The sequence below is a fragment of the Apostichopus japonicus genome, chromosome 8 (genome assembly GCF_037975245.1).
Source record: "Apostichopus japonicus isolate 1M-3 chromosome 8, ASM3797524v1, whole genome shotgun sequence".
Taxonomy (NCBI): Eukaryota; Metazoa; Echinodermata; class Holothuroidea; order Aspidochirotida; family Stichopodidae; genus Apostichopus; species Apostichopus japonicus.
Window position 1 is genome coordinate 13,690,455 of NC_092568.1, and position 23,721 is coordinate 13,714,175.

At 37.2% G+C, this 23,721-nt stretch overlaps 2 protein-coding genes across 5 annotated transcripts in view; both read left to right on the forward strand.

Moving 5' to 3' along the window:
- LOC139970893 (uncharacterized) overlaps window positions 1-6,704 on the forward strand; it is a 40,420-nt gene extending 33,716 nt beyond the window's left edge. For all 3 annotated transcript variants that reach the window (XM_071976954.1, XM_071976956.1, XM_071976955.1), the window contains 2 exons: window positions 583-906; window positions 1,680-6,704. In XM_071976954.1, coding sequence (XP_071833055.1) covers window positions 583-906; window positions 1,680-1,865 — 510 coding nt within the window. In that variant the 3' untranslated portion in view covers window positions 1,866-6,704. The remainder of the gene's footprint in view (window positions 1-582; window positions 907-1,679) is intronic.
- A 9,528-nt stretch (window positions 6,705-16,232) lies between these two features.
- LOC139970542 (kelch domain-containing protein 3-like) overlaps window positions 16,233-23,721 on the forward strand; it is a 30,286-nt gene continuing 22,797 nt past the window's right edge. Inside the window, exons 1-4 of one of the 2 annotated variants that reach the window (XM_071976327.1) lie at window positions 16,233-16,683; window positions 17,983-18,162; window positions 21,936-22,112; window positions 23,411-23,526. In XM_071976327.1, coding sequence (XP_071832428.1) covers window positions 18,009-18,162; window positions 21,936-22,112; window positions 23,411-23,526 — 447 coding nt within the window. In that variant the 5' untranslated portion in view covers window positions 16,233-16,683; window positions 17,983-18,008. The remainder of the gene's footprint in view (window positions 16,684-17,982; window positions 18,163-21,935; window positions 22,113-23,410; window positions 23,527-23,721) is intronic. The other variant, XM_071976326.1, reaches the window with a different exon arrangement.

The window sequence follows — 23,721 nt, forward strand, 5'->3', positions numbered from 1 at the left end:
GGCTCTTATCAGTTTTCACCCTCTGAGCTTCAAGGGGTCAACAGGCTATCTCAAATGGTGCAAAATTGGCATTTTCTCTGTGATTTATACTAGATGACTTTTGCTTGGGCAGTAGGGTTGTGAAATATTTCTCAGTGTATAAACAATGTCATGTAACTCTCATTGATCAATGACAATTATTAAAGGGATGGTTGATGTCAGATCCTATTTGCTAGCTTAAATTGGTAAAAGACAATATCCTTTTATTCATACATCTATAGATGTGTCTATATTTTACATATAAAGACTGTTCTTTCTGGATATCGAAACAGTTTGGAATTATATTTTGATTTTGAAAATTTTAAGTGACTTTTTTTGCCACAACTTGAAAGCATGATTTTTATGTTACTCTGCATTGTTTCTAAAGTCAGAATTGCTGCAAATGCACATTAGGAATATAGTATGATAATATGTCACATGTTGCAAAAGCATTTGAGATTGTATACTAAGATAAATAGCATCAAACATTGTATAGTGTCCTCACTCTGCATAGTATTTTGTTTTCAGTGTTTCATATATTATAAAATGTTATTTTACTAACAGTTCATGGAGCAGCAGATGCAGATGTCAATAAGTGAATCTCAGTATACTAGGGAAGTGCAGCGTCTGAAAGCTAAGCAGCAAGAAGAGCTGGTCAGAGAGATGCAACAATTACAACTGGAGATGAAAGAAATGGAGAAGCAACTCAAAGATGCCCAAAAGGTGCACAAACATAAAGAAGAGCAGATGATGAGAGCTCTTGATTCAAACAAGGATGTAGAGAGCAATGAGATGAAGGTCATGAAGCAACAGAAGGAGGAGGCAGAGAAGAAATTCAAGAGAACAAGAAACTTGCTGAACGAATATATGAAGAAGCTTAAGGAGCAGGTGAGCTTCATCTAGTTCTTAGTGTTTGTTTGCCTTGTTTCCATTTTCCTTTTCGCTTAAAAACGTTTGTATTAGGCGCTATATAAATATTATTTATTATAATTATTATTGTTATGTTTACATACTTTGGAAATCATTGATGTAGATCAGTAATAGTCATAGAAAACAGTATGTAATCCTAACTAAACAAGGATTTATTAGAATAGTCACTTTGTTCTCTGCTGTAGTCAACAATATCATATACTGAGCCCATCAATTACCACTGATGAAACAAGAAAGAGTTGTTATTAAATTGCTGTATTAAGCGACCTATTTGCATAATTACTTGATGTTAAATTCAACCTTCTATTTTATTTGTCTTTACTCAACACTGGAAAACACAAACTGGAAAACCAACACTGGAGGGCAGACTGAATTCTAATAACTGATGTTTAAGATATGTTCACTGTGATGGTAGCAACACTATATTGGTCCTGTTACTATGTCAGTTTGTATTTTCAAAATGCCAATATACTACAGAAAGGGAAGAATATCAGGCAAGGGTTTCATTAATTATTTAATTGCAAACATGGACAGAAGTAAGTTAGCCAAATCAAACAAAACCTACATTAAGATTGAATAAATTGCTAGAATTTTCTTGCTTCCATGACACTTCACTGGAAGTGGCATAATTCCTGTATTAATACAAATCTTTGCAAGTGTTTGTTGACAAGCTCTACAATGCACTACATTGCAACTATATCTTTATTGTGAATGTAATCTTTTCTTTGTAGTTGTCCAAGTCAACAAGGAGTGATGTCCTGGTCAAGGAACTGTACATTGAGAACTCAAAACTACAGAGGGCACTGCAACTTACAGAGGAACGCCAGAAAAAGGCTGAAAGAAATAGCATCAATCTCATTGAAAAAAATCATGCATACCTAGGATTAATTAAGAAGGTTTGTCCAGCAAATGTCTGACTGCCCATGACCAGAACAGTTGAAAAGTTTGTGTGCAATTGAAGTCAGAGGCATTAATACCAGGATTGCTGGCAACTGTTCTGATTTTCTGGGATGACGGCTTTAGCTATGTGCTGACTATTGGAGAATGGTTGTTCATTTTATGGATGGCTTTAGCTATGATGTAATGAGGACATAGAGAGAGTCCTACATTGTGTGCAGAAGATTGTTTGCAGATTTACTCTTTAAGGGTTATAGCATGATCAAGACTGTTCAAACCTATATGCATTTACTGTTTGTGGGACTCTAGTCACTACCAGCTCAAGAATACTCAAGGGTGTTGGCAATTCAGAAAGTTTGGGAGTTAACAATCACCAAGTCTTCAGCATTCTTATGTTAATCCAGCAGTATTTGAATTCAGAAGAAGTGATTATAAATGTGAACCAACCTCATATGTTATACAATAAGTTATTACCTTGAACCAACCTCAGTGTGTTATACAATTAGTTATCATCTTGAACCAACCTTATTGTGTTATACAATTAGTTATCATCTTGAACTAACCTCAGTGTTATATAATTAGTTATTACATTGATCCAACCTTATTGTATTATACAATTAGTTATTACCTTGTAGCAACCTCAATGTGTTATACAATTAGTTGCTTCCTTGAACCAACCTCAGTGTGTTAGACAATTAGTTATTACCTTGAAGCAACCTCAATGTGTTATACAATTAGTTGCTTCCTTGAACCAACCTCAGTGTGTTATACAATTAGTTATTACCTTGAACCAACCTCAGTGTTTTATACAATTAGTTCTCACCTTGAACCAACCTCAGTGTGCTATACAATTAGTTGCTACCTTAAAGCAAATTATACAAATTATACAATTATGCAAATTATACAATTAGTTATCACCTTGAACCATCCTCAATGTGTTATTCAATTAGTTATCACCTAGAACCATCCTCAGTGTGTTTATACGATTAGTAATTACCCTAGTTACCACTGTGAATCACACATGTAGGGTATTGTAGAGATAACTATCACCCTGAGCATCCCTTGATGTGTTGCACCAGTAGTAACCACTGTGAATCTCCCGTAGGATATTGTAGAGGTTATTACCACATTTAGCCATCCTGTTGCACAGTTGTCACCCTATTCCAAACCTCACAGTGCTACACACGCAGTTACCATGACAACATATGATGTTGTTGGTACAATGTGTGGCCTTATTTTAAATGTATTTTGATGGTGTAGATACGACGATATTGTTCTTCAAATGTAGAAGCCTTGTTTCATTTCTCAAAGAATAACAGAAAGTTTTTACCTATTTTAAGTGTTTTAAACCTTTAATGTATAATGTTTGCTTATCCCCTTATATTGCATTTACCTGTGTATGTGTTTTTGTCTTGTTTTTTTATGTTTCTATGCCCAAAAAATTTTTTACTGCAAAATTATTTTAGCCTTCACATCCAAACACGGCTTTCACCTGATGTTTTTTTTTTTGGCCTTGGGTTTGTCTTATGTCTGTGTGCTATTTTTTATGTAAATGAGAAGTGACATTTTTGTAATTTTATATTTTATATATAGTTTGTATGATTTTACTCCAGAATTAGTTTCTTCACAGATTTATTATAGGAACAGTTGTACTTGTGATGATAAGTAAAAGGTAGGCTGTTTGTGTTCCTGGCACAGTTGTTTCCTTTATGACCAAGTGTCAGTCTGTTTGTTGCCTTCTGTGCCCTGTTAGAAAGAGAACCTACCACTGGTTCTTTGCATTCTGAGTTGTAAACAAGTTTTAGCTTTTGATTGTAGTGGCCTTTATCAATTAATGTTTGAGAACAAAATGTAAAACAAAAGGACTGTCTTCCATAATGTATAATAACTGTTAATCATGTGACAGTCTGACAATGAGTTCTTGACTACTCAGTCCTGAGTAATTAGCCTGACCAATAATCAAGGAATGATGATCATTGCTAATATATACTTCTCTTTTGTACTTTACTTTAATACCCGCTGATTCATGTACTTAAAGGTGTGTTGAGTCCTATAATAGGCATTGAAGTGAACATTCAGAAGCTGCTTCATGTTATATTTTATATAAAAGAGAACTGATAATGTAAATAAGTCATTTGTAATATAAACTATCTGACATTTTGTCCTTGAAATTGGTCGCAATAAATCAATCATGAAAATTGACATAACTCTCTTGAGGAATTACCTTAAGAATTTGAGCATTGTAATATTATTGAAATATGAGTTTTGGAACTTACACATTATAGTGAAACCTAGAACTTGCAAAGATTCTTTAGACAAATTCTGTGTCCATAAACAGCCCACCCCTATCATATTGTAATATTCTGCTTATATTTCTCCACACTGGCTGTGGCACGCTCTTCTTTTGCCGTCCGCCACAGAGATTTTGGACACATTGCTAATCCATTCACAGCTGAATACACCCAATCATCCACACCCTAGCTAAGGAAATATCCGAAAGAAATGTGCTCCTTTGTGAAGGATATATGCTCTGGATGGGTGGTGTTTTTGTTTTGTTCATGCACATGAATATGCCCTTGTGCTGGACATTTAAACTAACATTCAACAACAAGTTCTCAGCTGGGGTGGTCGTAGAGGGATAGGATTCACACCAGAGTCTTTTCTCTCTGTTTACATCTCATTTATTTACAAGTATTATATATATGGCACATAATTGTATTTACAGTTCTGATAACAACATTGATAGGACTTGTCATGCAATCTCAATATTACAAAGGAATTATTTATTTAAAGCGAAAATTGTTTCTGAATGAATTAATGATAAAGATCAATGTTACAATTCGTAGTATACTTCAAACAGAACCAATGTTATCTTCAATGAATAGACATAGTGTAGGAACATTGAACAATCAGTAAACACAACAAAATATTTCACAGTAACAGATCAATTTTCGAACAGGCTTGGGAGATGAGCAAACAGTTCTTTAGTACATTAAACTGATTTATATTACTTTTTAGGTTGTCTTGCTTAGAATTAATATAATTTTCTACTTTCAGAATGGAATAATTTTGTAAAAGAACTCGTTACATTTTGGCATAAACTCAATTTACTTGCAATTATAACCATAATATTTGCAATGCAACATGAAAAAGTTCATAGGGTGATATAACACTAAATTATAACCAAAGAAATAATCCTTTTTGGTCAAAACAAATTGTCTCCCAAAAAATAGATTCTCGGTATCTGAAAGAAAACTCGAGGTTACATGGCAGTCCCAAAATAGGTGCTCAATGGTTTCTGTATCCATTTTACAGAAAGTGCAGGCAGAGCTTCTTTTTATCTTCCATTAAATAAAGAAGCTTATTGGTAGCAAGAAGTTGGTGTAAGAAATTTAAATTGAAAATACTGAACTTTCAGTCTCTTAGAGAGTACGAAAAGGCATTCTAAAAATGATGTTCCAGTAACCATCATTGTGATTAAAGAGCAAGTTCCACTTATCACACAGGTGGAGGAAGAGAAATAGGTCAGATTAAGAGAGAGTAAACTGCTTTAAAGACTTGGAAGCTGCCCTCCCAGTAAATTATTCTTATTTACTTCACTACCAATCCCCTTCCTCAGGACGGGCAGCAGCCAACATTTGTGCCCACCCCATGCGGAAAACTTGCCCTCGGGCCCGCTAATGAGTGAAATTAATTACTCCAAGCTCGTCATAAAGATAATTTCATTTGGGAAAGCCCAGATCTTAGGAGGAATATTTTATTTCCTTTCAAGCAATTATTCAGAATGTGATCATTTGCCTGTAAACTTGAAAAGATTTATAGTCTCATGTTCGCTTCAGCAACTCGTTATCACTCTAATAGGTCAATTATAAGACAAAGGACAGTTGAAGATTATGGACAAGGAGAAAAGAACTCCGATTTAATTAAACACTGATAGTGTAGTATCTGAGTTATCCAAAATAGTTTACAAATCAGATCGTCTGTTGTACACGGATCTGTTAAGGTGACACAGATATTGAGATATAAATATGACCATATCTTAATTTTTTTGTGGCCAGAAATTGAGATATTGGAAATGTTTTCTCATTATTGGAGTATTAAGAACTATGTTGTGTAACAACCTTAATATTTAAATATCTGAATATATATCATGTAAGAAGATGCTACTTATATTTGAACATATGCAGGAACATTTACATATTATGATACTCAACTAAAAGATTAAATTTAAATATCTAACCATTAAGATATTTACAAATTCAGAACAAAAATCTTTACTCATTTATTTCTTAACGTTTAGAAATTAATATAGTTCGAAAGATCTGAATAGCTAAACATTGAGATATTCACATATAATTAATAAAAAGCATCATACTATTTTATTATATACATATTACGACATCAAGATCTTAAGATCTAACTATATCTGACCATGAAGATATTCATAATATACAAGATCATAATATCTGCATATGTGAATATTAACATCACATCTAAAAATATGACTGTTGAGATATTTACACATTCATAAACGAGAATAATATCTAAATTTATAGCCATTACGATATTCACATAATCGCTGGCACGCATCTAAAGTTTAAAGAGAGGTGTATTGAGAAAGGAGGACGGCCTGCCATACAACTTTACCTGAGTTATGCCTACTAAATATTTCATAAGATTCTACAAAAGCTGCAGTTGTTTTGAGTGGCAGTTCACGTTGAATGACATGCTGTAGCATGATAGTGTGCGTCAACTTTCCTTTTCAGCATCCTCTCATTGATTGTTTTGTGTTGCTTTCACTGAGTGCTCTGTATCATTGGTGACATCCCAGGAGGACAAAGTAAAGCGTCTTTAAATGCTATACCTATTGTTTTCTTGTTTCACCTCTTTAGAGTGTCTCTTTTCCCTCAATATTGTACAACAAGCATATTTATTTATATATTTTTACAACCTGCTTCAGCAGAGCTACTCCTCACCTATATTTGCTGATGTTCCTTACCCCGCCTCTTATTCTTACCAAGATCTCTCTCAAACTGGCCAACGCTAACCAGAAAACACTTTAGGGCTAATGAATATGAAACTTCTCCACCCAAACAAAGCTCCAAAACAAGTGAAACATAATAACCTAGTCTCCGGAATCTCAGTTGAAACTTCTCAAAACCCTATTGCATGCCTTGGTCGAACCATTTACCTCCATGGCCGAACTAATCAGGAAAGCGTAACCCAACACCCTAATATCCTGAATCCTCCTTGAAAAACTAAAACATTGGACTAACACCAGGAAATCCTGAATCTACGATTTCTCTACTGAAGCCATGGCCACAAGATACGAAACTTGGTAAGCCCATTCCAAACTGGCTAAACAAATGCCTCTCAAACCTCACTCTGCAGTTGTTTGCCGTTTTAACCTTTCTATTACTGACAACAAAATAAAACTTATCGATCAGGGATATATGCTAAACCATTAAAAGAGTGATAATGAAGATAACTATAGCAAAGAAACTTTGAAAGTTAAATTTAGCTTCTCCGGCAGAGTCTGACGACAGAGATGGTCTAGTTACACACAGTCTAATACCTAGGATACTCAAAACAAAGTAGAATTATACCAAGAAACTCAACCAGTCCTACAATGTTATCAATGTCAATAAAAGTTTGGTGACACATACAACAACTGCAAAAACTAAGCAAAATGCCAAAGATGTGGTGGAAACCGCTGAGTAAAAGAGTGCACAAACGAAAAATAAAATAAACATGTTGCAAATTATGAAGGCAAAGATGTAGCAATATACAAAGGTTGCCCAAAATATCAGGAAATAATACAAAACATATCCGATCAAAGCTCAAGATAAAAAAGTATGCCCAAATAGCCACACCGGAAATCAATTGAAATAAAAAGTAACATTCCCTCCTCAGGGAAAGCTAATTTAGTAGCTTTTTTTTGTTGGGCTCGTTAAATATTCGACGGAGAACGCCAAGTTCAATATTAAAAATAAAATAATAAATCGGCTGGGTCATTGTGTCGGCCCACCGCACCTAAATTTGCAACTAAAGGTTAAAGAACTAAACGAAAATATCTTTCCTCCTCAAATTCTGTGTCTTTCTCCATTATCTGATGGATAATAACAATTCCAGTTCTTTTAAAATTCTTTTTCGTAATATTTATAGTATCACCCGTTAGCTACTACTAAGCCTTCACAAAATTAACGTTTACCGCAGCCTACTATTATCTCCCTCCAGGAGACTAAGCTAGACAGCTCTAGCCACCTTGTGATCCCAGGTTATACAATTTTCAGAAAATACTCTATTGCCAGATACACAAGGGGATTCTGTATGATTGGTATCAAAAACACTATTCATGCCCTGAATTCCAAAATACCAATTTCTTGAAGTTTTATTCCTTGTAAGCCTCATACTGTACCTATCATCTCTTACTACAATCCTCCGGGCTCTCCTTTGTATGTAACACATCATAATGATAGCAGGCGCGTATCCAGGATTTTCTAACCCGGGGGCGCGAATTACTATCTAAGCGGAGCGCCACCATCGGTTGGCGCGCAGCGTACAAGAAAATTTCGGGTTTTGATACCCCCCAGATCACCGGAAATGGCACTTCTCGGGCTTGAAAATGACCAACCAGATGTACACTTTTACCTGAGAACCAAGTATTTCCCAATAGGTTTTTTCCATCCATAACCTTTTTGAAGATTTTCACCAGTCACACATCATGTTCGACCTCATCGCATCTCCTGTGGATCATTGCTTTTGTAGGTGATTCTACGTCGCGGTCCACAATACCCGACAGCCCCACTTTTCAAGGTTTTCAGCCCATTATTTGTTGAGAATTTGAAAATTCACATTTCTCGTGAATAAACTCACTTCAAAACATATACCCATAATGTTTCAAAAAATGTCATCTATGGACAACCAATATAGAAAAACCTCCTTGAACCCCTAACAGACCGGTCAAAATTACACGAGTGGAGGGAAGTATAATGAAGAATGTTGGTGTACAAATATTAAAACCTCTTATAACGGCTATTATAAAACTTGGTTGAAGGAAATGAAAAAGTAGCAGATATTTCCTTCAACCGAACACTACACACACATAGGCGTAGGAGGCGGGGGCTCCTACTGAAAGAAAAATAAATTGCAATGATGTAGCTAAAGGAAATGAATAGTTTAAAAATATCTCCTTGATAATTAAAATAAAGTTGTAAGCTTGGCCGACTAATTCGACATTACTAATGTAAAAGAGAATTCGACACAATTGGACCTCCATGCTTTTTCTCCATATACATAAGACATTTCGTTGTTTACAGCATCCCGCGGTATACTGCGCAATTTCCACGAACCGTACAGTACACGATGGCATGCGATATAATAACCGATGTTCATTCATACTTAGTAAAGATTCCTAAATCCTATTGGTCCATTCAGGTCAGCTGACCGTGGTTAATCCTTTAAGTAACGCACGGTAAAATTACGGGGCATCACTTTAATAAATCTTTGGTTATATGTAACCAAAAATGTTTTGTTTTATGATTTTTCCCCCACACAAATGGTAGTGTATGAATGAACGGGGTTAATCAACGGTCTAGCGTGCGTTACTCACACGATTAATGCACTCCGGGTGTTAATGCTATCGCTGGATGCACTCGGGCTCCGCCCTCGTGCATCGCTTGCATTATCCCCCGATCGTGCATTAATCCTGTGAGTAACCGTCACTGTAACGCACGCTAGACCGTTGATTAATCCCTTACTTACTTACTTATATGATATTGACACTAACATGTTGAACGCGCGCGGAGCGCGCGAAAAATTTAGGTTATATTTTTCGGGTAAGTCGTTACAGCCCCCAAATCAAATGGGTTACTATGACTACACACATCGACAGTTTTGAGGCTGTTCATCCTGGAACCTCAATTTTCATGCTCCTGATATGATGTGATATCTGCTGTTTGCTTTACAAATTCGAACAGGCGCGTAGCGAATACTTTGCCAAGGGAGGGGCGAAGCCTGTAGGCAAACTATCTAAGCGTATATTAGCGCCACCACGAGTTGGCGCGAAGCGTACAAGAAAATTTTGGCCGAAAATGCCTTCCAGATCGCTGGAAATGACACTTCCACTGCCTTGTAAGTTGCATCTAAGCATTTTCTATTTTGAAATTACTAGCGATATAATAAAAAAAATATGCTCGGGGGCGGTCGCCCCCTTCCCGAAATGCGTCATGTTCCCCGACGACTCGGTCGATTTCGAGACCAGCCACAGTTGGTTTCATAGCACAATGGTTTAAGGCGTCCATACACACACACGCGTTATGGTAGACCATATATAGTATATATTGTTACGGGAAAACAACCTAATTTTCTCGTGTGTACGTATTTTCTTTTAATCGTTATAAAATGTTTCTTACGTAATGTTTCAGCTAGGAGGTCTCTAGTTTGTGTAACTTGAGTACCAGTTTATTGCTGGCTGCGGAAGTTGGTTCTTGCTGCCGGGGCTTTATGTAAACAGTCCGGTGGACAAGGCCTCCTTTGTTCTTAGTATACGGGTAATTATTAGGGGTGCATAGACAGTGGGGCGGGGTTAGTTCATATTCGTATAGTATTGTAGAGACCGTTGACCGGCTGTCATTGGGCTATGGCGCTTGTCAATCTCACTGGCTTTTTCATAATTGGTTAATTAAATCGTGTATAGGGTTCTATACAGTTACGGGGGTATTTATAATGTCGTGCAAGGAGCGTTTTTAGACATTAAGTTGCGATATATTTAGTGTAATTTGCTAGGCAGAATCTATGCCGAATTTGTATGTTGTTTTAGGGACTTAGATTATTTTTGGCTTGTGCAGAGGGTCAAGTTATGCACTCAGCAGTTGCGCTGCGTAACTGCTTGTGCCTGCATGCATTCTGCAGCTGCGCTGCGTAACTGCTTGTGCCTGCGCAAGGTCGTCGCAGCGTAGGGTTCGCGGGCTGACGAACTTCATCGTTAGCTGCGCTGCGTTGTCCTTACGCTGCGTCGCCCTTGACGCAGTACCTATAGATTAGCTGCGTTGTGCCTGCGCTGCGTTGTCTTTGACGCAGCGCCTATAGTTAGCTGCGCTGCTAGGCAGCTTACATATTAGAGCTAATTCATGTATGACGCCCTTGTTATTGTGTTTAGGTTTTATTGTTCTACTTTCTGTATATATTATTTGTTTATCATGCTTTACGAAAGATGTACGGCAGGTACATTGTTTGTCTAATTATACTTTTTAAACTCTTAATGCACTGTTAGTGTACTTCTTTTCAACGGTGTCCTCGAGTCTCTTTCTACAACCCCCTTCCTCAATTGCCAACTGGGTACTTCACCATACACACCGAAGCGGAAAGCGTTACAATATATAGATACATTAGTAAGAGAGGAAAAATGGAAACGTCAAAAAATGGAGTTGTCGGTGAAAGGGGTAGGGTGAGGCGCACGCCCCTTCCGACATCCTCGATCCGTCACTGGCTACCCTCTGCATATAATAGGGATCAGCGCTGTAATGATGTCACTGTTCGTCTTTCTCTTCCCGGTGTCTTGGCGTATTTCTTCTACTCCCTCCTCCTTTTTCTCTCCTTCTTCTTTTTCTTTTCCCTTCCTTCCTCCTCCTCTTTTTTCCCCTCTTTTTTCCCCTCTTTTTTCTTCTCTTTTTTTGCTCTCCTCTTTTTCTTACCCGGGGGCGCGCCCCCAACGCCCCCCTGGATACGCGCCTGGATAGTGTAAAGCAAAGAATACTTTACCTAATTGTGACCAATCAATATTCAAATCAATTTTGGGGTGTACTAAACCTTTACCTAACTTAAACAGCTTCTTAATATAATAGACCAATATATAAGACTTTATATTACCAACACTAACACCACTACCAGGACAGACCCTATGGATCGATATACGAGAACTGTTAGACTAAATTATTACTAATATATATATAGCTAACAAAGCAAATAACCTTCAAATCATTGACGATACAGGCTTAAGTGACCACCACATTAACACAAGTACTCCCTTCAGGGACGTAGCTAAGGCCTGATGATTGGGGGGGTGTAGTGGCTGAAATTCCAACTGGATGGGTTTTGGAGCCAGAAAATTCCGACTGCTGCCTTGTACCCCCCCCCCACCCCCGCACTAATCGTCAACGATACGGTCAGTTTCAGTCAGACACCCCATCTTTCGCGACTGCACTTATGTTCCGAACTTTTTTCGATACATTTGTACCTTATGGGGCAAAGTTTTTGCTTATGTTGATGGCACTTTTAAGCTTCCATAGATTAGCATTGGCGTTTTAATTGTATACCATAGAGACAATATATATCCCAACGACGTAGCCAGGAGTTTGAAAGAGGGAACACCTTTTGCGATTGTTATGGGGGAGGGGTCTAAGGGGAGGGGGTTTCCCCTTCCCCTTTGAGATATTTTTGAACAATTGAAGGTCCTTAGATGCGATCTGGTGCAATTTGTTGCCAGTTTCATCATTATCATATGATATCATATTATCAGCAGATTTTGTTTTCCTGTTTGAATTCTTTTACATGTTCTTTTACATAATATATCAGAAATACATTTGACGAACTTAACTGATGGACAATATAAACTTTCATATTTTGTAAGACAGCCAGATGTGCAGTGGCCTAAAAACAAATATCGTTATCGCCGTGTATTAGCAGTGTAATAACAACAGTTTTTAAACATATTTTTCGACACTGAAAGGGGGGAGCAGTCGCTCCCCTGCTCCCCCTGGCTACGTCCCTGTATATCCTGAACTTACTTGAAGCAAGCGAACAGGGTCGACCCACCCAATAGCAAAATTAATACATAAATTATCCGAATTGAAGCTGGCGAACGTTGTATTTTTTTTTAGAGTATTCAAAATCGTACGAAGTTTTGTATGGTGGAGTATAAGGATCGCGAGATACAATTTCTCAATGTGACGAGTAAACGTGGTAAATATGACTGATTAAAGGTCAATTTTGATCGAAAATTTTATGTCACTCACAAATTACAAGAACATATGAAAATAAAAGTGCGACAGTCAGAAAAATTAGAGTGCGACAGTCGGAAATTCCGAATTGAAGCTGGCGACAGTCGGAAATTCCGACAGTCGGAAATTCCGACTGTCGCACTCAAATTTTCCAACTATCGTAATTTTTACCAAGATTGGGGGGGGGGTGAGACACCCCCCCACACCCCCCCTCTAGCGACGTCCCTGACTCCCTTCCTCAGACCGATTTGTTCGACTAACACATACTGCTGTTCGCCAAAGTATACCACTTGGAAAAAATTGAGAATGACATTGACAACATGACCGACCCTGACTTTTTTAATTTCGATAACATTGACTCAACCGACAAGCTGGACGCCATTGCTCTCTCCTGTGCAGTTAGTAGCAGTCTCACCAAAAGCAGTCTTCTCAAAAAAGCCAAAAAGAGGAATTTGGATTTTTAAAATGGCGCCACTTGCTGTAGAACTTATAGATATTTTATGTGGTGTATGAAACTGTTCATGATTAATCATGTTGGATTGCGGGAAGTCTCTGGTATTGAAAATTGATTTCCGTAATCATTTTTGATCATTTCCAAGGACAGAGGGTAGGCTTAGCGATGGGGTGTGCATCAGTTAAAGTGTAGGATTTCCCCTCATTACAGAAAGTACCAAGATGTTATTTACATCTTACGGTGTTTCTAATATGAATGGAGTGTGATATCAAAAAGCTGTTATCACTTTTCTAGTGCAGGTTTTGATTTAAAGAATAAGGATTTATAGCCAAAACTCGATTTGCACTAAATTGTACCTTTGATCTCTGACCTTTGGTCCAGGGGGCCTGCGAGACACAAGGTTTATCGTGTTGTACCTTCCCACTAAGATTGAAGAAAATCGGCCCAGCCGTTTAGGAGTTTAAAGTATACATTCGACCTTTAACCATTTAACCTTTGACTTCGTTTCCTTTGACAATCACATATTTTGGTACTACTTGAAATTTACATTATATATTTGAAGATTCCATGTCAATTCCATGTTTGAAGTTATAGCAACAAAACAAAACAAACGTTTACCGAATTTGACCTTTGACGCTTGGTTTTGAGGTTCTGCGAGACACAAGGGTTCACCCTGTGTTACCTTCCCATCATTTTGGAAGAAAATCGGTCTAGCCTTTAAAGAGGATTTGTTGACACAAAATTGGATACACACATGAACACACACTGACTGGAACACGCCCACGTTCTCTCCCTCAGTTTTTACTTAATAAACACGTAGCGTGCGTTTGATGCAGAATTGCGCGCAGCTTAGAGCTTCTAGAGCGCGGCATTAAAACTCGCGCTACATTCAGTTGTTAAACATAATTCAAAACGTGATTCATTCTTAATACGGTATACTCATTATCGAAAGATTCTTGACATTAGCATAAATCGGAAGTTATGTTTTTGAGAAATTTGATGCTAATTTGTTCATACTGTAACGCTGGCCGCCCCCAAGACGTCTCCTTTGACCGTAATTTAACTTCCCCAGAAAATACCAAGAAACACAGACAGAGATGAAGACAGGGTTTTATAACTTTTATTCGGTTTATTCTCCATATGATTTTCCATGCGACTCGTCTCAACAAATTAATGCAATCAAAGTACAGAATCAATGAAAAACGACAATGACGGACTAAGTGATATAAACAGACTTAAGTGCATACGCAGTTTGTACGTACTGACCGAAGCCGCAATATGCACACACTGAATCAATACCGCAAAACGAACGTACTGCGTCAATAACGCGAAACGAATGCACTGCGGCTTAATACAGGGTGAATTTTCGTAACAATAGTTACCAGATGTATTTTTTTCCCCAGATTTTCAGATGTACAGATAAAAGAAATCTTCTATCAAATCATTCTGCGTGTTTGAATTTGGTATGACGAGGATTTACATTCCCAACGATTGCTATCACCCTCATTTGAGGTGACTCCTACTTTCCTATTCCTATTGTCGTGGTTAACTGAGCAGTATGCTTCCGTAGATAGCCACCGCTGAGTGTTATTATGTCCCAGTAGTACAGATCGAACAGCAAATACACTGTTTCGTTGAACCAATTTTTATAATTATAATTATTATGATTATAATGATTATTATGATGATTATTATGATGATTATTATGATGATGATTATAATTATTATTATTATTAGTAGTAGTAATAGTAGTAGTAGTACTAGTAGTAGTAGTATTATATAAATACGTTCAAGATTCGCTTTCCATCCCGTGTAAACATTTCCTTAGAAGTGGCTCACATTTCTGTGCAATGTTATAATATAAAACAAATGTTTATTTTGATATATTCAGAACTGTTCAGAATATGGCAAATTAATTGGTTACTTCATTGCCTATCGTCGCGTTAAGACTTTACGTAAACTAGTAGTTGGTTGACGCTTTTGGGTGAGCTATTGGTCTGCAAATTACTGCAAGTGACTAGCCGGAAGTAGCATTTATGTGATGCAATTCTGTGGTTGGCAAAGGCAAACTTTGATAAGGGAGTCGTAGCAACGCCTAGCTGCTTCCATACACAATATACGTCAAGTCTTGGAAATTCTATATATAAGCGTCACCAGATGAAAAGGTTCCCAAGTTGCTTTGACTAATGGCAACGGAGTTATTTGCTACAATATATCACTATTTCAAATTTGACCAAAAACTTTTGATCGCAATGATAATGAAAGGTCTACATTTGCGTCCACCACCCCCCCCCCCCCCCCTCTATGCCGTGCTCCGAAACCTCCCGCCGAAAATTTTATTGCAACCAAACTTCATTATTTACACCAAAAGTGATCTCCATCAGAAAATTCAAGTTTTAAATCATCAAAAGGCTGTAAAAGGGTATAATTACATAGTACCTATATGCAGTAACCGCCAACAAGCGTCGATCTGCACACAATTGCATATGTATCAGTAGATTGAGATTAAATCATTGAGATTAAATCGTAACAGAATCTCACTAGAAATAAATAATCAGTATTTAAAAAATGCCAAAATAAAAACTAATGCTATTTGAAAAATATCCGGACGCAAATCTAAAACTTTCATTCTCATGGCCAATACATGAATACATAATTATCACCCCTCCCATCCGTTTAAAATGAACTTCCACGGTTGTTAAAAGACGCAAACACCATTTCTTCTAGCAAATATTGAATATTGTGTGGTCTAACCTGTTGTTGGCCAGGCAATCTTCGCATTTTGTACTTACCAATACGCCTCTGACCTTTAAGTTCACATGAACAGCTGATGAACGTTATCACCTTATCGTATCCAGGGCTAACGATACACGCGGACTCGGCATGACAAAACACGAAATACATGTTATCGAGGGGTTTCATGCAGGTATGTGTGTTACTGCTGCGTGTTAGGGTCAGCGACAGGGAAGGATTCTGATGAACTATTGTGCAATTACGCGTGATGTGCATCATTGTTTACCCAGATACAAGACAATGCAGCCAAACCAAGGTGAAGCTCACATATCTTACTGATTTGCTGATTCGTTAACAAGAACGACTGAGGCTACAAATTTGTAAGAAGAAAATGTGTTTCGTCAATGTTCTCCACATTTGACAAAGCATAGGCTGACATTGATACACCATACAGTTTGCGAGAATACCGATACATCATACAGTTTGCGAGATATAAGTGAAACAACACTAGTACCAGCATCGAAGTAGGCTGATCGTATTGTAGCCAATGCGTGTTCTGAATAACCTGTACAGATTGACTAACCGAGACAGTGCCCTGGCTGTAAATGAAGTTTTGAGGTAATCTCAGACCGACGGTGGGACTTCGATAACGTAAGATTTTTAGTTTATATTTCCAAAATTAACCCAGGCCTACCACAGGAGCTCAACAGTCAACGTTGGCCACATACAAATATGTACTGTGTGGCCTCGTTTGGAGTGCTTGTGTCCTACGTTAGGCCTGTAAACCATGATGGTTGATTACTTAATATAGTCTGCTAACTTTTACTGTAGGCCTTGGCAACTAGTTAACAGCATAGTGGTTATGAATTCATTCGCAGTCAGAAGTTTGTTTGGAAGGCAAAGATCATGGGTACAATTGATAATGACTGGGCTCTAGTCTTACTTAAGTTCATATCATCATAATTCATATGCACTGTTTTAAGACTTTGAGATATGCATGAAGCCATAATTATGCCTATAGGACTACATTGGGTTTAAATGTTAAACAAATGAAATTACCATTTCACGTAAACAAACATTGTGTTTAAATACAGAAATGTGCCCCTAAGTAGCAAACACTGCTAGTAGTTTGTGGAGAACAATAGGTACTGAGGGGTTATTCCACACACAAATTTGCCATATAAACACATTCTGATTGAAACTTATTTCATGTTGAAAATGCCTTGGCGTGTTCATAGACTTTTGACTATTCCCTGTGTTTACTGCAGCTGAAATAGAAATATTTTCATGATGAGGTTCTTTCTTTGTAGGTAGATCTTTGGACGCTAGGGTTATTAGGCGGTAAATTATATAATGAAATATAAAAGTATGTCACTCACCTCAAACACTATATTCCTTTTTGCGCTAGGTCGCCGTCTCGTACGAACCCTACAGACAGGCTCCAATGAAAAATCCAAACACAAATCCCAATATCGAAATCCTAATCCATAAAAACAATATTATTCGCCCGGAGGCGGGGGCAACACATATCCGATTTGATATGGAATAAAAATAGGGAAAAACAATAAAGGTTTTCTGTTCAAGCGTAAATTCGTCGTAAAATATGTAATCGTTGTCGAGTCGTTTAATATCGTCATCCAAGTATCGCAGTCGTAAGTAGCTATATCTTCTTTCACTGTGTGAAAGATTTCTATTATCGTTCGTAAGAACAAAACTATCCATTGTTTATCGAAACCAATGTCTTCTGACCCAGCATGAGTCATGAGCATGAGGCAAGGGACTCTTCAAAGGTTAAAGACTGAATTATACAGTTCTGCCCATATTGATATTTTGTCAAAGCTATTGGGAAAGAAACTATGTAGGTTTCTTAGGGAGAGTAAATGTCTATCAGACCTTGACTTGTATATCATGTACATATTGTATTTGAAGTTTTTTTTTTATATCCAACAGTGAAGTCTACAAAATTCAGTTCAATTATGCCTTTGTGGACAAATCACCTAGATGGAGGACCCAGAAGAGTCAATCATGCTGCTACCTCAGTTGGTGATTTCATCTTCACATTTGGTGGCTACTGCAGCGGGGGAGACTATGCGTCAGAGAGACCCATTGATGGATTTGCATTTAACACCAGTGAGTATAACGATTTTCACAAATCAATCGAGCCTCTTTAGTACAGTACTGAGGGGCTAAAATTTGTTGTATTTCTGGGTGTTCATGGTCATCAAGCTGAATGATAGGTTGTATGACAATCATAAAGCTACACAGGCCATAATTTTGTGGGTATCTGTGTGTGTGTGTAATGCCTTGCTTGCAAACATATTAGAGGTCAAAGGTCATTTAGTCTGGAAACCTTGTTAATACCATATCTTAAGAAGTGAGACTTGAAACTTAAAACCATGTAAGCACTGACTGTTTTGATTTATACAGTTCTGCATCTGCAGTATGAACTTCAGCAATTGAACTTGACTGTAACCAATGTGACAGTGATGAACTGCTACAGTAGCCTGTACAGTAAGGGAATGACAGGTTCCTTACTTGCTACAATGGTCTAGACAAGCTTGGATTCTTGGAAAGAAAATTGTTGCCTGTCATATGTGGCTGCCTGATATTGTATCGATGAACAGTTGTGATTCCTTGCCGAAGGCAAACAGAATTCATGTGATGTTGGTGATATGTACACGTTTGTGTGTGTGTATGAATGTTGAAGTTCATACAGTATGTAGATCCCCTTTAATTGAGTACAAGATCCCTATCAAAATTTAACATGATAACTGAAAAGGGAAGCTTGTTTGAGCTTCATTTGTAGTGGATCTGTAGGGTTATTCTGTGCAATCCTACTGAAATTGGTGGAGGTCCTTTGAGGTTAACAGAGGTCAACCTCTTGAAACCTTGTAAACCTGATAACTCAGTTAAACCAGTTAACTCCATACTAGCGATGAAAATGGGTGCCTGAGGAACAGACCAAAAAAATAGCTTCCTGGTCCAAGCAGTTACTTCTTGGTCTGAAATTCTAAAAATCACTAACATTGTTCTCCAGTCAGTTACATTTTTGGTTTCGATGATAGCGTTGTGCGGGATCCCGGTAGTCAAGTGAATACCGTTATCCCGATCCCGGTATTGACTAATCCCGATCACAGTGCAATGTGTAACTACTACCGGTATTGGGAAAACAACCGGTTATTACATTCGTTTCAGTATCATTCCCGGGAATCCTGGACATAATAAAAATATCTACGTGTTACTATTTGAAATAAAGAAAAGAAAAAACGTCTATTTCTGGTTTCTATGTTCTTAGTTTGAATAATATCTGATCAATTTACGTACTGGCCTAGACCTATATATTAACGAATCAACTTTTCACGTAGTAATTTGGACCTAGGCTACACCAAATATCGAACGTTACTTGGGCTCAGCATGTTACGCGACCTCAAAATTATTCTGAAATTTTTGTTATTTATTCTTCCTTTAAACGATGATTGTGAAGGTTCCCATGTACAAAATCTTACCCTTATGCATTTCACCTCATTTTGTTTTAATAATTATAACGATTTAATAAATTTTGAGCCAAAACCGCAGGGAGTATATCCAGTTTAAATCCATGTTCGCACGGGCTGTATATTATTATAGCCTAGTGTACCGTACTGGTACACACAGTGCAGTACGGTACTTGAGATATGATGCTGTAATGAAATGGATTCGTTTATTAATGCGGGGTTCCACGATGTTATTTATAGTTATCTTTCGTTACTTTTTTAATTTTAAGAACTTTTGTACGAAGATTGATATTGTACGTATTGAAAGTACTGTAGCTTTTTTGGAGTAAACAACAGCCGATTAACGACATAAATAAATCTGTACTATTCTTATGTATGTAGTTTATAATCCCGTATTTACGTAGCCCCTGTGTTACATTCTTATTGTCTGAAGTTGCAAACACGCTTACGTAAAACTTCTATATATATATAACACGTGGAAAACCCGAGATTTTACACACATAATTCCCATTGACATTGGTCACGTAACATAAGTAGGTCATCGACATTCGAACTTGCCCAAGTTCATTGCACCATGGGAACGACTCAACACATTGAACATGTTGGTACATTTTCCCGCCATCTGGACGCCGAGTGTATATTTTGGTGTAATATGCAAATTATTAATGGTACTGTGCTGCTCTGGTTAAAACTTAACCTATTGCAACACAAACAAATTTTGGGAAACTGTTGTAGAAGTAACTTTTGTATCAAATGTAAAGTACTGTATGGTATGGTACTATATTTTATAAAAGACGTTTTTCCTCAGGTGGTAGGGAAAAGGGGTGATTCGGTGAACTCAATCTCTTTGTATTGTACTTGGATACTTAAAATGACCATGTTCATGCAGTTTCTATTTCTCTTTAGTAAGCTCTACTTAGCATTGTTATCCTTTGTGGATCTTTATTGGAATAAATACGAAATGTATTGTTTGACGCCAGTGTTAAACGGTAAGCATTTGTTAAATTTTTGACAGCTTCAAAATCCATTTTCAAAAAAGTCTGTATTCATGAAGGTTTTATAAAATCGACATATAGCCAGGGTAGGAAAATATTAACTTAACCACATTAACGAAGGTTGTTCTATTATCCAAATAAAATACATGTTTCTCGTACTGAGATCTGAAAAAAAAACGGGCGGCCATTTTTATTCTTTTCATGCGCTAATACTAGTTTGGAATATGTTTTTTGGATATTGTTTTTTGTGGAGGTCAAAGGTCATTTGGGGTCACCATGGGCCATATGGTATCTCAATAAGGTAAGCTTGGGCAGATCTCATATTTAATATTACTTGAACCCCATTAAGTACAAGAAGCCTACAATATTTGGAGAAGGTCAAAGGTCATTTGTGGTCACCAGGGGTCAAACTGTGAAATCCTTGAAAACATGATATCTCAAGAAGGGAAACTTGACAGACCTCATATTCATTGTGTAAAAGTACCACATTAAGTACAAGAAGCCTATTGTTTTTGGTGGAGGTCAAAGGTCATTTGGGGCCATCACTTGTCAAATTGTGAGAACCTTGTAAACATGATATTGCAAGAAGGGAACCTTGGACAGATCTCATATTTGGTTTGTAGATGATCCATATCAATTTTAAGTTGTCTATTATTGCTTTTGGTAGAAGTCAACTTGTCATTTGAAGTCAACAAACACCTAACATTTACTTCACTCCACTCTTACCTGTCTCTACACTAAAGCACCTTCCTAAACATAATTTTGCAAGGGCAGCTTGGACAGATCGCTTATTTGGTATGTAATTGTACCACATTGATAACAAGAAGCCTAATGTTGTGCGCGGAGGTCAATGGTCATTTGAGTTCGAGGTCAGATTGTGAAAACCGTGTTTTACACAATATTTCAACAAGGACAGATGCCATTAGTATGTTGATTTATCATTTAGTACAAGAAGCTTGTTGTTGAGGTCAATGGTCATTTCAGGAGAGCCTGTGTCATTGTGAATTTATTGTTTGTCACATCACACTGTTTTTCACTGTATTACTAAGATCAAGTATGTTGTACACCCCCACTATACATTACGTCAGATTCATGAAGAAAACTGCTCATGTTACATCATGGAAACCACAATGCATTTTTGCATTCTGGTAGAGAAGTATCGATAATCGTCTATTGAGGATCATGTTAACTAAAGCATGTGTTATGTCAGTTAGTTACTGTAAAGTGATCCCATTGTTAGCCCCAATCTCTGTCCTTGGTAAGGACACAGACAGTCTATTTAGCCTTTGTAGGCATGATCTCAATAAGGGAACCTCTAGATATCAGATACCTACAGTAAGCTATGCAGCTAATACATCATCAAAAGTATACATCTCAGTGCATTTTATTATATTGTTTCTGGTTTATTCTACAGATTCATTAAGATGGACTACTTTACCTCCTTACATGGAAGATACAGAAGCAGTCTTGAGACACACTCCTTATATGAGATATGGTCATTCAGTGATTACTCATAATGAAAAAATTTTCCTTTGGGGTGGAAGGAATGACATCATCGGTGCCGACCCAAGATTATTTTGTTTTGATCCCAGTAAGTGTCTTATATGTTAGAATACAGTAATTTCTTGCAGTCCCTAAATTCATGTACAGTTTTATACATATGTAGCTGCACTGATAGACACTGTGGTCGCTCTGTTTGTTAGTCAAATTGTTACCACTTTTCAGTTGCAATTGTAATCTATAAAGGCTTAACGGTAACAGCCAAAATTGGAAATCATATTTTGGCTAGTATTCATGTACAGTATACCAGGTATTTTCGATATACTTGTTAGTGGTTAATTTCCATACTGTCGTTATGGATTATGAAGTTGATACCAAGAAAAGTAGATACATCAGTATACTGACACACCTTAATGCATAGTATGTTAAACATCGTTGCAAGGTATTGCCAAGTTTTTTGGGTTATGTGTATTTTCACCAGTGCAATAGCCGGATGTGTGCTGAGTGATTATGTGATGGTTAAACCACACCAGTATAAACTTCTATTACCAGTACTAGTAGGATGCCTGGACTGTTAAGTCATGATAAAATCATAATAATTTATTTTATAAAGCACTTTACATCAAAGAATGATCTCAAAGCACTTCACAAAATTATGAAGTCATCTGTTGGTCATCTGTAGATCTGCTAAATTCTTTCACAGTCCATATGTTTCACTCTGTCAATTAAGTCCATTCTTTCCCTGCATGAAAAGAGATGTGACTGAAAGAAAAGATTTTTTTACACACCCTTGAGAATATTGCTATTAATTAGCAACTTGCTCCAAAGAGCCAATCACAAGTAAAGGCAAGAACTTTCCAAATAAACTTAAAGCTGCATGTGTACGTCTCAAAATGAACATGACTTTTGAAATTTTATTGTGTTTAATTAAGAAAATGATAAGAATAATATCTTGACTAAGTCTTTATAAACACCTCCCAGGGATGCCTTAAAATCTGGGAAATATATCCAATGTAGGGGAGTTAACAGGAGCTTATGAAACAGTGTAATATAATGTTCCATACTATCACTTGAAAGTTATGTAGCAACGTTTGCTGCCCAGCCATAATGATAGTTTCATTGAAAGCATTGAGCAGCCAATGTCTATCATTTGTTCCAGCATAGATTATCTCTGGCTGTGCTTACAGGTAGTATACAGTCACATCATTAGTAGGAGGATCTTCTTTTCTCAATGGTGACTGTTCATAGAATGAGAAGATTTAATTTGCCGGTCAAATAATGGACTTATTGTACAAACAGTTGGTTTCTTGGCTGGTTCATTCTGACCTCTAACACAGCTAGCTCAAAGCATTTTGGTCTTTAACTTGTTACATGGAACATATTCCTCAGAATCCATTTCTTGGAACCACATCCGTGCAACTGGAGACATTCCCTCAGGGACAGATGGCCATTCTGCCTGTGAGATTGGTAATGCAATGTACTTGTTTGGCGGCTTTGTAGACCCAGTAAGTATGCTATGTTATTGCTATCACCACTTTCACACAGGAACAAAATATCATTACAGTGTAAATCGTACTGATTGTCTTCATAACCGAAGTCATGCTGAGCAAATACATACTTTTATTTGTTTATGACATCATAGTTTTCATTAATCATGTTGTTTTTAAATTTCACTGGAATGTAATATTTGAGTCTATTAA